Source organism: Piliocolobus tephrosceles, chromosome 16 (genome assembly GCF_002776525.5).
Source record: "Piliocolobus tephrosceles isolate RC106 chromosome 16, ASM277652v3, whole genome shotgun sequence".
Taxonomy (NCBI): domain Eukaryota; kingdom Metazoa; phylum Chordata; class Mammalia; order Primates; family Cercopithecidae; genus Piliocolobus; species Piliocolobus tephrosceles.
In genome coordinates, this window is record NC_045449.1 from 74,513,817 (window position 1) to 74,530,161 (window position 16,345).

Sequence of the window (16,345 nt, forward strand, 5' to 3'; positions counted from 1 at the left end):
TGAGACAGCTGTGGGGTCCATGGAGGGAGGTCCCACGGTGGGAACTGGGCTGTGGGGTCCATGCAGGGAGGCCCCACAGTGGCAACTGAGACAAGTTTAAGGAGTTGACCAGCAGCTGAACCCAGTGGCAGTGGCGGAGAAGCCTGGGGCTCGGGATGATGACTTCGGCAGCCACCTGGTGTGGGCACTACTGGAGTAAAGCAGCATCTGAGGAGATGTGGAGAAGTTCAGTTGATGGTTTTTGTTTTTGTTTTTGGAGACTGAGTCTCGCTCTGTCGCCCGGGCTGGAGTACAACGGTGCCATCTTGGCGCACTATAACCTCCGCCTCCCAGGTTCAAGTGATTCTCCTGCCTCAGCCTCCCAAGTTGCTGGCTTTACAGGCGCCCTTCACCGCATCTGGCTAATTTTGTATTTTTCGTAGAGACTGGGTTTCACCATGTTGGTCAGGCTGGTCTCGAACTCCTGACCTCAGGTGATCCGCCCGCCTCAGCCTCCCAAAGTGCTGGGATTACAGGTGTGAGCCATTGCACCTAGCCAGTTTGCTGTTTTTATAGTTTTGTATAAAGGCTAACTCAGCGTCTCTCCAGCAACCAGGCTCAGTGTGTGTGCCTTTTGTGACGTGCAGTACTCACCAGCAGCCCTTATTCCTGAGATGCACACGTAACGAGCGCACTCTGTGTGTTTTCTAGAACTACACGCAGTACATCCCTCTGTCCATCTATGACCTGCAGACATGGATGGGCAGTCCGTCGATCTTCGTCTATGACTGCTCCAACGCTGGCTTGATCGTCAAGTCCTTCAAGCAGTTCGCACTACAGCGGGAGCAGGAGCTGGAGGTGAGCGCTCTGGTGCTCGGAGAGCAGTGTTGGGTTTGCCTTTGTTTTCCCTAGGGTTGGGGTTTGGGTGGGGAGGTTGGGAGGTGTTGGACATTCTCTGAATGGAGCAGGGCTCAGAATGCCAAGGGCAGGATGGCATATTCAATGCCGGGAGCTACGGAGGCACTCAGCACACTTTTATTTTTGAAACATATTCTGTTACAGCCCAGGCTGGAGTGCGGTGGTGCCATTTCCGGGCACTGCAGCGTCTGTCACCTGAGCCCAAGTAATCTTCCCTTCTCAGCCTTCCAAGAGGGTGAGACTACAGGTGCACGCCATACCGCCATGCCTAGCTAATTTTTGTAGTTTTTGTAGAGGTGGGGTTTCACCATGTTTCTCAGGCTGGTCTCAAACTCCTGAGCTCAAGCAGTGCATGTGCCTCAGCCTACAAAGTTCTGGGATTACAGGCTTGAGCCACTGTGCCCAGCCCAGTACAAACTTACAGGCTTATTTTTACATCTCATTTTACTCAATGTCATTTTTAATCCAAACATTAATTGATAACATTACTAGGGTCGATTTGTGCTCCAACAGTCTCTGCCTCCAAGATAAATGTGAAAATAAAGCAGACACGTTTATTTTAGGAGACATGGACCCACAGCTTCAGTTCCACGGTCTTCACTTCCACCAGTGCCTTTGTTACTGCCCCAGTTTCTTTTTCTGTTGTGTTAAAAAAAAAAAAAAAAAAATCCCCGACAACCACTAAGCTAAAATGATAGAAAACAAATGAAAACAGCTGCCATTTGTAGCTTCCCCTTCAAAAAGCGGAGAGCCTCTGCACCGCTCTGATAATGAGACATTTTGCTTGGTTGTTTTAATTAATATTTGATGTTTGAATTAAACAGTGAATTCTGAGGACAAATTGAAGAGGCAGTTTCAATTAAGAGGCCTCCATCTTGTGGCCTGCACAAGAGTGTCAGAATGAAACATTTTGCAGCCTCAAGGGGGTCATGAGTTCTGACTGGTTGCAGTATAAGAAATTCTCAATTTAGGAGCAAAAATGGTCTTGAGTATGTTTCCTCAAGCCTTTTTGAGTATATTCCGTTTTAATGCATTATGTTTTCACATTTCATCAGAGGAAAATGCTGAAACAATCGGCAACAAAATTTGAAATTCTGTTTGGTAGACTTTCATGTTAATGTGTGTACAGTTGAATATTTTATATTTATTAAGTCTTTATGTGAGACACCGCAAAAGAGTGATTAAGTATAACGTGCTTTGTCCATGAAAAAGGGTCCACATGCAACACGTTTGTTTGTTTTCTATGATGAGGGAAAGAAAGATCAAGGTTTGTATGATCAAATTTTTTCCCTTGCTTTTAGACATTTCATCTTGGTTTACCCAGGGGATAGGTTATCTAATGAGCATTAAGGAGCTCAAAGCATTGAGAGGTAATTTATTTTTTCTTGCATCAAGTAATAAATATTGCCCCCCAAAAAGGCAGATTTTTACATTTATAATATGTAAATAAAAATGCCACAGAATCCTTCCTGAGTTCACCAGATTTATGGGCTGTAGAGTGGCTAAGGGAAAGGCCAATCCATCAGCCTTAGTTAATTAAAACATGTTAAATGGAGACCCGCTCCCCTTTCCGCAGAAAACCAGCACCTCCAGCTCGTGCATAATATCAAATGTTTGCATCCCAGCGCTTTGAGCATGTGCTCCGGCAGTACCGTGTGTGCTCGCTGTATGTTGCCAGGGATTAATCAGCCTAAGACACTGTTCATTTCATCAAGTGTAACAGAAAAGATTCCCATGCATCTTTTTTTAGGGGAAGAAAATGTTTAATTGACTCATTCCACACAAAAGAGATCAGATGAAAAATATGTTAACTGAGTTGGCAAATAGATGGCAAGGCAATGCGATACCGTATGTCTTTAATTAGCTCTGATTTTTATCTTCGTTCTTTCTTATGTGTTTCTATTACACTTACTATTATTGGCTATTGTTCACTTGATCTCTTACATAAACAGTGGAAATTAAAATGGTAAAATTAGCTCCTAGCTAATATCTTAATGTTCATTTTAGTCATTTTACTATCTGCTAGAGAAACAGCAATCCTGTGCAGCCAGTTAGGGTTTTTCTTTTAAAATATTTTTTCCCTCTTTACAGCTGGTCAAATTCTTCGTAAATTTACAATATGTTTTAATACTTTTTATTGTATGACATGTGAGCTGAAAGAAATTGACAGGTGAATGATTTGTTCTAGTGTTAAAGAATTGATTAAATGTAATGCAAGAAAATGGTTATTTGAACCAGAAAGCCTCCAAATAATAAACATTAACATGAACATGAGTGACATAACTGTTAAGAGATGATGATCAGCTTTCATATTCTTAGTGGCACAGTGCTTGTCCTGGGAGCAGGAGGTTTATTTATTGTGTACTTCTCTCTCAGGAGTGCCGCAGGTAGAGTAGAAGACGACTTCAGGAAAGCACAGGTACAGTGTTGCACACACATCAGACCATCAGAGCCAGAAAATGGCATCTCTGTCACTCAGTAATCCTGCTTATATTTGTCATTGTGTCATATTTCTTTGTAATTTAAAAATTAAGGATAATATTCAAGTCTCTCCGCTTTCAGTCTTCTTTTATAAATATTTATTTTTACCAAATTATTATATGCCATGGTTTGAAAAATCAAATAATACAGAAGGTTTATGATGAATAAAATAGTTCCTGGCCCCACACTTTCTCTGCTGAGAATCTGTGACCAAAGGCACCTCCTTTCCCTGTTTCCATTTCTAGTTCTTCCGGAGGGTGTCTCCTCTGTGGATGACATGCTGAGACCACTGCTTCTTGATTCGTCGATTTTAGGTTATCTGTGTGCTTTCTCTTAGGGTACAAACCAAGAACAGAGATGCCATTAAGTCCTGTTTAAAGAATGGAGAAACGATGTGGAAGCCTGTTAGCAAAGAAGTCGATTACATGTAGATTACATGCTGGTTTAAATTCTTATGTGTTATTTGTATTCAATAGTGAATTCCTTTTTTTTTTTTTTGAGACGGAGTCTCGCTCTGTCTCCCAGGCTGGAGTGCAGTGGCCGGATCTCAGCTCACTGCAAGCTCCGCCTCCCGGGTTTATGCCATTCTCCTGCCTCAGCCTCCCGAGTAGCTGGGACTACAGGCGCCCGCCACCTCGCCCGGCTAGTTTTTTTTTTTGTATTTTTTAGTAGAGACGGGGTTTCACCGGGTTAGCCAGGATGGTCTCGATAAATAGTGAATTCTAAAGAGAAAATTCTAGATTGAAGAGGCTGCGTCACTCACGACACCTTCTTGCTTTCCCTCTTATTCCCTGTTGGGTTTCTCTATACTTTGTAATCTTTGCGGTTTTAAGTCATATCCTTATGCTTATGTTTCCAGTTTTATCAGTAATGGGTCATTTATTCCATTTTCAAGGCTCTTAGCTTCCTTGTGCTTTCTTCTCCCTTTTTTCTTTTACAGCTTCTGTTCTCTGCACTTTTTGTGATTGTCTGTCGTTCTCTGACCACGATTAACACCTCTGTGCTTGAGTGGAGATTGATTCTATAGGAAGACAAGCATTAAACCTTGTTACCTGATTATGGCCACATAAATATTGCTCACTTAGTGGCTAAATAGAGTACTGTGATTTCCATTTTTACAACGGTTTTTGTTTGTTTGCTTGTTTTTCCTGGACATTTCCTATTTTCTTCTTGAATTATCTACCACGTTGCCACTTCCACCACTGATAGATCCGTAAGGAGAGCGGCAGAGCACAGAAGGCACCCTGTCCCCTCGTGTCTTCCAAGCTCTCCTGCCTCGCTCAGCCGATGGTGCCTATGGCCTCCTCCCCAGCGTCAGCTGGCTTCCCTTTGTAACTCTCCGGGACCCGTCCCTGTGTCTAGATCCCACTTCTTCCCCCCTTTCAATTTTCTCCTTTGTTCTCCTAGAGGAAATCCTCAAGCACCACCCTAAGAAAGGATGTTTGGCGGTCTGAGACCGTCAGTATTTGAAGCAGTGGAAGTAATGAAAAATCTCGTTACTGGGTTTCAGACAAATAGCAGTTTGTCTTTTTCACTAATAAGGTCTCTGAGGCAAATGATTGACTTTCAGCAGTGCCCCTGGAGACCAGGCATCCTTGGCCAGCTGGCTTTATCCTCACGGTTGCAATATGCCCACCACATCTGCAGGTGTTCCATCTGCTTGGGAGGCAGGAGAAAATGGGGAAGGGGCAGTGCTGGCCACAGCTGTCTCTTTTATAAGGAAAGAACAGCCCGCCCTCTGTGTCTGTGGCTTCCACATCCTTGGAGTCAACTAACTGTGGCTCCAAGACATTCAGAAAAAAAAAATTGCACTGTACTGAACGTGTACACTTCTTCTCGCCATGATTCCCTTAACAGTACAGTATAACAACTGTGTTTACAGCATTCACATTGTAGTAGATGTTATAAGTAATCTAGAGATGATTTGAAGTACACCAAAATCTGTGTGTAGGTTACATGCAAGCACCACACCATTTTTTACCTGTGCGTTGGCAGATTTTGGCATCTGGGGGGGTCTAAGAACCAATACCCTGGGAATATTGAGGGATGACTGCAACAAGCCGACTTTGCTTTAAACGAAGTTGGCCAGAGCCAGGTCACGCAGCACCCCAGCTGTGGTTGAGGGGTGGCTAAAGGGAGTGGACTTGGGGGTGTCTGTGAGATAATCCGATGAGGACCATCAGCCACATTGCCTGGGTAATGTCATCATTCTAACTACATCCATTATCGATAGCATAGATATGGAATGTTAGGCAATTTTCAGTCTTCCAATGGTAGCATTATTACTACTTGCAGTGGCTGAGTAGATGTTCTTGATAAGTCTGCCACCTCCATCCAGATAAACGCCATAAGAGGAATATTTATTGTCATCATACACGGTATATGTATTGTCTGAGTTAGAGAGAGAGAAAAAAGAGAATTCAAATGTTTTTGTAACAACTTTTATCTTGGATACTAAATCCTTAGCCTATAAACTAGAAAGGAAGGTGAAGTCTTAAAGACACAGATGCTCTTGAAAACAGAGCCCATGAAGTCTTGTCCATCAGTTTCTTCTAGTGGATATTTCTCAAGGGCAGTCACAACTCACCATCACTGAAGACGGCAGTCAAGCCCGGAGTGAAATCTAGGTGAGTTTCTCTTCTTTTTAATGGGAGGCCAGTAGCGAATTCGGTTGGTGGTAAAGACAATAATGCCTTTCTTCTGCTGGGACAGCACAGGCTTGACTGCTCCAGTAAGTCTTGTTCTGCATGTAGCCATCTTTGTTTGGTTTGGGGCTGGAGCATAGGCAAGTTCTTGGTAGGAGCCGTGAAAATAGCCTGAGAATGACTTCTGGAGAACAGGTTGCTGTGTGTCAGAAGAGTCTTGTATGAAAGTTCAGCCTTGGCCGGTGTGGCGGCTCATGACTGTAACCCCAGCACTTTAGAAGGCCGAAGTGGGCAGATGGCTTGAGTCCAGGAGTTCAAGACCAGCCTGGGCAGCATAGCAAAACCCCATCTCTACAAAAAAATACAAAAGTTAGCCAGCTGTAGTGACGTGCATGTGTCATCCCAGCTACTCTGGAGACCAAGGTGGAAGGGTTGCTTGAGCTCAGAGTTGGAGGCTGTAGTGAGCCGTGATTGTGCCACTGCATTGTGCCTGGGCAATAGCGTGAGACCCCCATCTCTTTAAAAAAAAAAAAAAAAAAAAGTTCAGCCCATGGATCACGGGCACAATTCACTTCTCCACTATTCCCCCACACTCTACAAGGCTTTTCTCAGGATGCTTCCAAGTAAATCATGTGTGGTGTCTCTAAACACGACTGTGTGGTCCAGTCCTGCCACATCTAGCAGTACACTCCCAAAGCACAGAAACCTGTCAAACGGTCACTCACTGCCACGGCGAGAAGCTTGCTTGGGTCCACAGCATCCCTGAAGCTGCAGTGACTTAACTGCCGGCCCCCCCCCCACACCAATGTGAAAACCGATAGATGATACATTGGCTTCCTGCATTGATCCCCGTAACTAAATTTTATGTCAAATAAATATTGTGATTCTGCCAAAAATGACTAACGTCTAGAATCTTCAAGTTTCCTCAAAAATATTAAATGCGTGTCTCACAGAACTAAGGTACTCATATTCTGAAATCTTTGTCATTCCTTTGCTACTCCTGTAGATGGGCACACTGCATGCCTGGCATGGAATTCTGCAGCAAAAGGCAGTTCTCAGGCTGAAGGTTGTGATTGTAGTGATTGCTGAATACCATCAGTTAGTTCTTTGGGTACCTCTCAACAGGTGTGTTTCTTGATCACCGTTTCCTAAATGGGAATTTGTGTGTGTGAGTTTGCAAATCTTCTCCACGGACTTGCCGTTGTCATGACATCTGTGATTCAGAGGAGGGATCTGCAGTGCCGATTCCACGGGAGCTCAGGCTGGCCTGTGTTTCTCTTTCAAACGGTGATTTTCATAAGTGCTTCCCCTGTAATCTCATAGTTGGTTGTTTGTAGGCAGTAGGGACATGAGCTGTCGTCTGTTATGTCACAACTGTATTAAGTGTCAAGTGATACTAATTTTTAGGTTTTAAAAAGATGCTTTTCTCTTTTCTAAGTTATCTCTGTTTCCTCCAGCATAATTTTTTTTTCCTTTGGTTAATTTTGATTATTCTCTCTCATACTAGAGGTGTGTGATGATTTTATTGTTTCTCATATTTAAGAATGAAGAGAAGCTGCCCATCACTGCGTGTCTGTGTCAGGAAGTGTTGGCCAGAGGGCTTTGCTCGATGGGAAGTAGGGGACGCTGTCTGCTGCGCTGGGGACTCACTGACGCCCCCACGCTGAGGTCTTTATTTCTCTGGGCTCTAAATGATCACACTAGCTGCCTTTAATTTTCCCCAGATACGTCAGTAACTCTCTTTAAAGAAAAAAAACTCCACTACCACCCTGAGTGCTTTCTGGGGAGGGTGGTGGTGGAGGATCATTGCAGGACACCTGGCTTCAGGCACACAGGTGAGACGTTGGCTGTCCTGATGGCAGGTCTTCAGGTAACCCATGCCTTCCAGCCCACACCACTCCAGGCTTGGGCACGGGGGCCGCCTTCCCATTTCCCTTCTCTGCATGCGTTCTAGACACTTTCAATTCCCTTTTTTTTTTGAGACGGAGTCTTGCTGTGCCGCCCAGGCTGGAGTGCAGTGACCAGATCTCAGCTCCGCCTCCCGGGTTTACGCCATTCTCCTGCCTCAGCCTCCCGAGTACCTGGGACTACAGGCGCCCACCACGTCGCCCGGCTAGTTTTTTGTATTTTTTAGTAGAGACGGGGTTTCACCGTGTTAGCCAGGATGGTCTCGATCTCCTGACCTCATGATCCGCCCACCTCGGCCTCCCAAAGTGCTGGGATTACAGGCTTGAGCCACCGCGCCCGGCCTCAATTCCTCTTTTTAACAAAAGTTGGCCAAAGTCATTTTACATACCTTATAGTTTATTTATAGTAAGCTGTAAGAACCCATACTTGTGAAGGTTTTCGAAACGTTAGAATATCTGCTCCCTGGTGTGAAGAAATGTGTAATGTAGTTGAAGCACATATATTCATTCTCTCTCTCTCTGTCTCTCACACACACACACACACACACACACACACACACACACACACACACACTCCACCACCACCACCACAACCGAAGAGAAACATTTTTCATTTAGCAGAAATGCTGCCATTTCTACTGTCTATGGCAGAAGGGGAGTTCATCCAAAACATACAGTAGAAACCCCTTTAGTTGGAATCCACAGAACAACCATCCGCAAAGCCCCGCTGGGGAGAATGAAGCCACTGTGAGAGGTTAAGAGGATGGTGGGGCAGGGCTGGTGCTTGGGTGGACTGGCAAGCTGACTTGCTGATCAGAAAGGAAATAGGTCACAGGAGAAGTGGGGGGAAACACAGGCCCATGGAAGATGAGGTCTACACCTGCCAGTGGGTGCTGGGAGGGCAGCCTCGCAGGGAGCAGGCAGCAGGAGCTGCCCAGTCTGGCCCCGTGTATCTGGCAGGCCTCGGGCTGTGGACACCCTCGCCTTTGGTTTGTGTGACGTTTCACAGTTGGTGGGACATTTGTGCCGTTTCATCCATCTTCAGTCTGCGCAGCTGAGCTGAATGTGACCGCCAAAGCTTTTGCTGCTTCTCTGTGCCCATGCGCCATCCCTTTCTGTGGTTTGCGTGGGGAGATAAAGGTCTTTTCTGTTGGCACCTTTCACAACTCCCAGTCCTAGAATTTGGAGGCTTCAGTAAAAAGAAAAGTGATTTCTCTGCATAAAAGATTTAAGAACCCTTACTACTGATGATCTTAAATGAAATTCACAGACACAGCAAAGCGTATCATTAGCACAGACAACTTCCAGAGTGCAGCTGGAGTTCTCCTTTCTTCACAAACGCTTTCCCGAGCCTGAAATCCTCCTCGGCTGACCTAATACAGCAGTCTCCGCCACAGCGGCCTTGACAAGGACGCGTTGTGTTGTAGCCTCTCCTCTGTTGTCAGCTTACTTTACATCTGTTATGTAAACCTGTCAGGAATACCTCACGTTAAATTGATGCTCAGGAAGGATCTGTAGATTTGACTTGATAAATACATATTTGAATAAACTACCTTTAGTTGTCTTCTTTAGATGTATCTATGATGCATTAAATATATTTGATCTTTAATTGATTTGTATGAAATGTGGCAAGAAACAAAACTTGATTAGTCTTAATTCATGAATACAATATACTATTTGCACTTGTCACAAAACTGGGAGCTTTCCCCAAATTCTTAGAGTTTAACCTTTTTTTTTTTTTTTTCCTAATTTCATCTATTTAAAAGTATTATCTGAAATTGCTTGATATTCTGGCTCACAGATGATGGCCAGCACTATGGGATGCAGAATGGGACACTGTGATCCCAGCAGGATCCATCTGCCTGGCCCTGCTTGCTGTCGCAGGAACACTTCTGCACCCAACACTGAGGCCGAGGGGCTCACCCTGCCCCGACACTGAGGCAGATGTCTTTCACAAGGGATCCTGGTGGCACAGGGCAGTGGAGTTTCTGGCTGAAGGTGGAGCCTCATGAGAGGAGAGGGGCAAATGGAAAGTAAGTGCTTTCACTGAACACTGAGGTCAGAAACACGGAAGAGGTGTTCATTCTTACCCATCCTCTCCAGCATCACACGATAAGCCTGTTTGCGCAGAAGGCAAGGGCAGGAAACAGGCGTAGAGATCAGAAAAGAAGAAGTGAGACCATCTTTTCTTGAAGATGAAGTGATCACCCGTGTTGAAATATCAGCCGTAAGTATCACCATGGGATTTACAGAACACTCCATCCAACAGCAGCCAATACACACACTTTTCCAGTGTCCGTGGAACATTCATCAAGGTCGGTCATAAAATAAACCTCAACAGGTTTTAAACAACACAGAATGTGTTCTTTAACCACAAGAGAATCAGCTACACGTCAATAAACACAAGAGAAAAATCTATGAAAAAAATTAAACAATTTTTCTAAATAATGTATTTCTAAATAAGTATTTCTAAATAATGGGTCAGAAGCCTCAAGGGAAAATTTAAAAAAATATATAGAATTAGATGAAAATAGATGAAATTATTGAATTTCATAATGAAATTCATAATGAAAATAGATGAAATTATAGAAATTAGATGAAAATAGAATATACAACATATCTGTATTTATAGGATGCAGATAAAGCAGTATTGAAAGAGAAATTTATAGCACTAAATTTATAGCACTAAAATGCTTAGGTTAGAAAAGAGGAAAGATATCAAATTATTAATATAAATTCCTGCCTCAAGATATTAGAAGTGTAAAATAAACCGAAAGCAGTCGGAAGAAAGGAAATAATAAGGAGCAGAAATCATTGAAATTGAAAACAGAAAAATAATGGAGAAATATCAAAAGCTGATTCTCAGAAAAAATCAATAAAATGGATACTTTCCTAGCAATACTAACAAAATAGAAGAATCAAGAGGGAGATGGGAAAATCTCTACAGATCCTGTAGCCACTCAAAGAATAATGAACAACCTTACACTCTTAAATTCAGCAACTTAGAGGAAACAGAGCAATTCCTCGAAAACTCCTAGCTATCAAAATTCAACCAATTGCCTGTTCTAAGTATTATCTGTTCAGCATTAGATAATCTGAATAATCCTAGAATCATGAAAGAAATTGAATGTCGTTTAATTCTAATTGTCTGAAACATAAATCTCCAGGCATACATGGTTTCACTGGAGACTGTTGCCAAACATTTAAAAAGAACAAGCTCTTCCAGAAAGAAGGGTTGGGAACACATTTCAATTCATTTTATGAGGCCATTATTATCCTAATGCCAAAACCAGACACACCGTTCACAAAATAAAAAACAGCAAACCAGTATCTATCACAAACTTAGGTGCCGAAATCCTCAAATACAATAATAGCAAATCAGTTCTAGCAATTTATAAAAGGAATTATATACTGTGACTTGGAATTTTTTACAGCTGTAGAAGTCTAGCTCAGTGTTTAAAAATTAATTAATATACTTCGTACCAACAGACTAAAGATGAAAAATCATACGATCCTATCAATTGATGCAGAAAACTCTTTCAACAAAACACTTATTCATGAGAGAAAAAAAAAACTTGCAGTAAACTAAGAATAGAGAAGAACTTCAATTTGATTTTTTTAAAAATCTGCAAAAACCTATGGCCGTCCTTTTACTTACTGGTAAAAGATCGAATGTTTCTGCCTTAAGATTGGAAGCAAGATATCCATTCTTATCAGTGTTATTCAATAGAAGTACTGGAGGTTCTAGCCAGTGCAATAAGACAAGAAAAAGACATCATTGGTTATCAGGGAAATGCAAATCAAAACTACAGTGAGGTGCTTCCTCATGCCACTAGGGTGGCAGCAATAAAACAGATGGGTAATAACAAGCGTTGGTGAGGATGTTGAGTGATTGGAATCCTTGCACACTGCTGGTGGGAATGTAAAATGGTACGGCTGCTTCAGAAAATAGTCTGGCAAGGTTCTCAAGATGTGAAACTGAGGGTTAGCCCATGACCCAGCAGGAGAGTGGCATGCACTGTAGAATAGCACTTGGCCCATGCTAGGCACTCAGCTGACCCCTGCTGGCTTGGCTAATGAGCAGACTAAAAAGACTCCTCCCTGGCAGTGTGGGGGCCCTCCGAGTGGAGGGTGGTGCTGGTGTGGGGGCCGTCCAGGTGGAGGACAGTGCAGGAGGCCATGGCAGGCGGTGGCAGTGCTTGGACTAAGGTGGTAGATGTTGGCAAAGCAAATGTTTGCATCAGGGGTTCATTGTGAAGGACGAGTGATTTACACAAGTGAAGAATGAAGATTAGATGGAGGACGCAAGCAAAAGAAGTTAAAGGCAACGCCAGTGTTTTTGGCCTGGGTGGAATGGAATGGCTGTCTCCTGAGCCAGGAGGGCCATGAGGCTGGAGGCTGGATGGAGGTCTTGGGGTGTAGGACACAGAGCTCTGCTCAGGCAGTGTGGGGTGTGACGTCCCATCAGAGATGTTTGTTCAGCATCTCCTGTAAATTAGGAAGGGTGACAGGGCATACAGCAGCACACAAATGGACAAATCCTGGCTGTACTTTCCTGAGAATGCATCAGAAGGTGGTCGATGTCATCCTGGAACAGACAATGACTGAAGCCACAGGGTGGTGACGAGCCCCCATGTGGTTCGTGTGGCTGGAGAGGAGAGGCCAGTCGAGGCCTGCGCTCGGTGGTGTGTGTAGAGTCTGGTAAATGGAGGGGCACTGACAGACCAGACCAGAGAAGTAGCCAGGGAGTTGGAGGGAAACCAGGACTCATGGCCTCAGTAAGTCAGGAAGAGCCTCAGGAAAGCCTCTAGAAGTAGGGACCGTTCGCTGATTGCTGTGCTGCCGAGCGGCTCACACGATGAGGACCGAGGATGGACTGTTGCCTTTGTGGACACAGGGCCATAGCTGGACTTAACAAAAGCAGTTTCAGCACGGGGCGGTGGGCCCTCATGTGATTCTAAACTGTTCAGGAGAGGGTGGGCGATGCCATGTGGAAGCTCCTGAGGGAGGTTTGTTTTCTTTACATGGACGTTGTGAGAGCGTGTGTTTGTGCTGATGGGAGTAACCTGGCAGAGGGAAAAGCTGATATGTGGGAGGGAGAGAGCTCATGAGGGCGGCCCTTAAGTAGGTGTGAAGGGAACAGGATCCAGTACACGAGGGGAGGAGCTGGCTGGAGGAGGAGCGTGGACGGTGGTCATTCCGGAGGGGGATGGCAGCACATGCGCACAGAGGCCAGGTTTGGAGGAAGGGTGAAGACACACAGCACAATTGAGTACAGGAGGAGCAGGTGCACACACATACACACACGTATATAAGCACATGCACATACAGACATGTACACATGCACATGCACGTAGACAACATATGCACACGTATACTCACCTACATTTACATACACATATGTACACACATCTATGCATATAGACATGCACCGATGCCACACACATGTGTACATGCGTACACACACATACACATACATGTCCACACGCATACATATACACACATGCACATATGCATACAGTTGTATACACAGACACATACATATACTTGCGTGCGCACACATATAGACATGCACACGCACAGACACATACACACATACATGTGCATATACACATACATGCCCACCTATACATACATAAATGTACACACATATACGTGCACACAGAAACATGGACATATACACATGCACACACATATACACAGGTACATGCTCATACAGACATGCACATCTACACATTCACCTATATACACACGGAGTCCTGTATACTCACATACATACATACACATGTATATACATGTATGCACCTAAACACATACACACACACATACTGCTATGTGTGTTTTGGTCCTAGTGCTTCACATACGTTCCTTTCTAATTGGCATTTGTTTTGGAAGGTGGAGTGAGTACATGTGTCTGGATCCGGCCTTATTAGATTGTCCTTTGCACGCTGGGAATAACACCCACTTTCTGCTCAGCTCTTCCTAGTTTCTCCAGCTTTCCCTCTCCTCCTTGTTAACAGAATTGGAACCCTTCCTGTCTTCCCGTCTCTCTCCTGTAATTAGCCAAGGCTCTCTCTCTTATGACTCAGTTCATTAGAGTTAAGTAAGCAGAAACACAGCAGCTGATGATGAACGAAATGTTTCCGGGGGTGAAGGCACCCATCTGGCAGGGGGCAGGGCCCTCTTTCAGGTTCCGCCATGCAGAGAAGAAGCCGCAAGGACCGAGGGCGGCCAGAAGGAGATGTCTAACCTGAGCCGTAGAACATAAGAAGTTGCCAGCATAAAGACAGGTAGGATAGGCACGACAGTGACAGAGGCAGGAGGAGAGACCAGGACACGTGATCCACTTGTGTCGGGAGCTCCAGCAGTGTGCCTGGAGTGCTGGGCATTGCCAGGTCTGGAAGAGGTCATCAGTTTTTGGGAAAGGTGTCTGCGTGGGCTAGAAATCATGGAACAAATCATAAAGCCAGTAGTACTTTAAACCCAGATGCTGCTTTTATAACTCACTTTGCTACTTTGCCCTTGGCAGCAAGGGTTGGGGGCACAGCCCTGGCTACTAGCACAGCCCTGGTTACTAGCAGAGCCCTGGTTACTAGCCCAGTCCTGGTTACTCGCACAGTCCTGGTTACTCGCACAGTCCTGGCCGCTAGCCACCTCTGCTAGAGACTACCCAAAGAATATGCCATGAGTTAGCTCTTTCTCCCCCTCCTGCCACTGGTCAGCTAAGCCTTCCTCCTAAAAATCTCTTGTTGACAAAGAGGGTGCAGAATTTCCAGTATCTCCTTTAGTTGACTATAAGAGATATTAGCGTGATTTCTAGTTGACCATCTTCACAGAGTTGTAGAATGATCACAGAGCATTTAGAAGCTGTTGAGTTGCTAATAGCTAAGTGACTTTGAAATAATGAATGCTTCATTTGGGGGGAACTCAGGGTCATTGTGACAAACTGTTGTTATGAAGAGGCTCTAGCTGGCCTTGGAAGGGCAGGCTTGAGGCTTCTCCACGTCCTTGGAAGTCTTCATCCACCAGAAGGAGCTCCTTTGCTCTCTCAGCCTGGATGTGATAGCTGCCAGCAATAGGCACAACTTGGTTTTTAAATTAAAATCTAATATTTGATATACATAATTATATCAACGATATATTAAAAATATGACTTCTGCTTTGCATCTGCTGTTTTTGTTACGCTGTGTGTCACATGATAGATGCCACATTAATACCTTTGACTATTAATAGAGTTGGATAAGTAATACACTGACTCCTTTAGCAGCCTCAGCCTTTCTTTGAACTTTGCAAAGACGGCCATTGTAATTAGGTATTGTTGAATTGAGAATAAAAGTTACTTTAAGGCAGAACTAAAAGTGTTGCCGAGGAGATGTTATCTTCAGAAAATACTTGGTGAAGACTCCTCTGGAGTTCTTAGTACCATATCTCATCATAAAGATGCCTCTTATATGGATTTGAGAAGGGAAAGAAGCAGCCCAGTGTTCACGTTTTATTTAGAAAATGTGAGGCTGGGCGTGGTGGCTCACGCCTGTAATCCCAGCTCTTTGGGAGGCTGAGGCGGGCGGATCACCTGAGGTTGGGAGTTTGAGACCAGCCTGGCCAACATTGGTGAAACCCAGTCTCTACTAAAAATACAAAATTAGCCTGACATGGTGGCGCATGCCTGTAATCCCAGCTACTTGAGAGGCAGGAGAATCGCTTGAACCCAGGTGGTGGAGGTTGCAGTGAGCTGAGATCACGCCATTGCACTCCAGCCTGGGCGACAAGAGCAAAACTCCATCTCAAAAAAAAAAAAAACAAAGTGCCATGCAGGTGATCCCCACTGCCCCCACAGCAATGCTTTCTACAGGGAGTGGATGGCAGGCCTGGGGTGAGCTGCCCGCTTACGTTGTGAACTGCGCGTGCACTGACTCCACGTTACCCACGCATGGGGACGATGCAGCAGATGTCTTTTTTGGATCTGGTTGCTGTGTATCGCATCGCAAGACTTTTCTGGATCCTTCCCAAATCCTCCAGAAGACTCTGGAGAGCATTTAAAGATGAGAATCTTTCTTGTGTTTGAGTCCCTAGGCTCCGCAGGAGAAACCCCTTTGGGTACACTTTCAACCTGGACTTGCTCTTCAGGAAAACCATGGCTCCGGGCTGGAATTGGTCACTTTTAGGCCTGGGCACTGTTCACAAGTTTGGCCAATCCCAAGTACTCAGCCTTACATGCAGGCCTGTTTCTGAAAGGTCATTTCAGTTACAGGGTCAATATCTTAGATAAATGCAAAACCAAAACAAGGTATAGGAAATAACTCATCTGTTCAAATAGTTTTTTTTTTCCCTTGGTTTAGCAACCCTTAGAAGAATGTTCATTGGCAGAACACTTCGGCTTGAATATCAGGATGTTTTTTAGAAATGCTCTTGGTT

At 44.5% G+C, this 16,345-nt stretch overlaps 1 protein-coding gene across 3 annotated transcripts in view; it reads left to right on the forward strand.

Annotated features, from left to right (window-relative positions):
* RPTOR (regulatory associated protein of MTOR complex 1) overlaps positions 1-16,345 on the forward strand; it is a 399,056-nt gene that overhangs the window by 181,528 nt on the left and 201,183 nt on the right. For all 3 annotated transcript variants that reach the window (XM_026455870.1, XM_026455869.2, XM_026455871.1), the window contains one exon: positions 691-837. In XM_026455870.1, coding sequence (XP_026311655.1) covers positions 739-837 — 99 coding nt within the window. In that variant the 5' untranslated portion in view covers positions 691-738. The remainder of the gene's footprint in view (positions 1-690; positions 838-16,345) is intronic.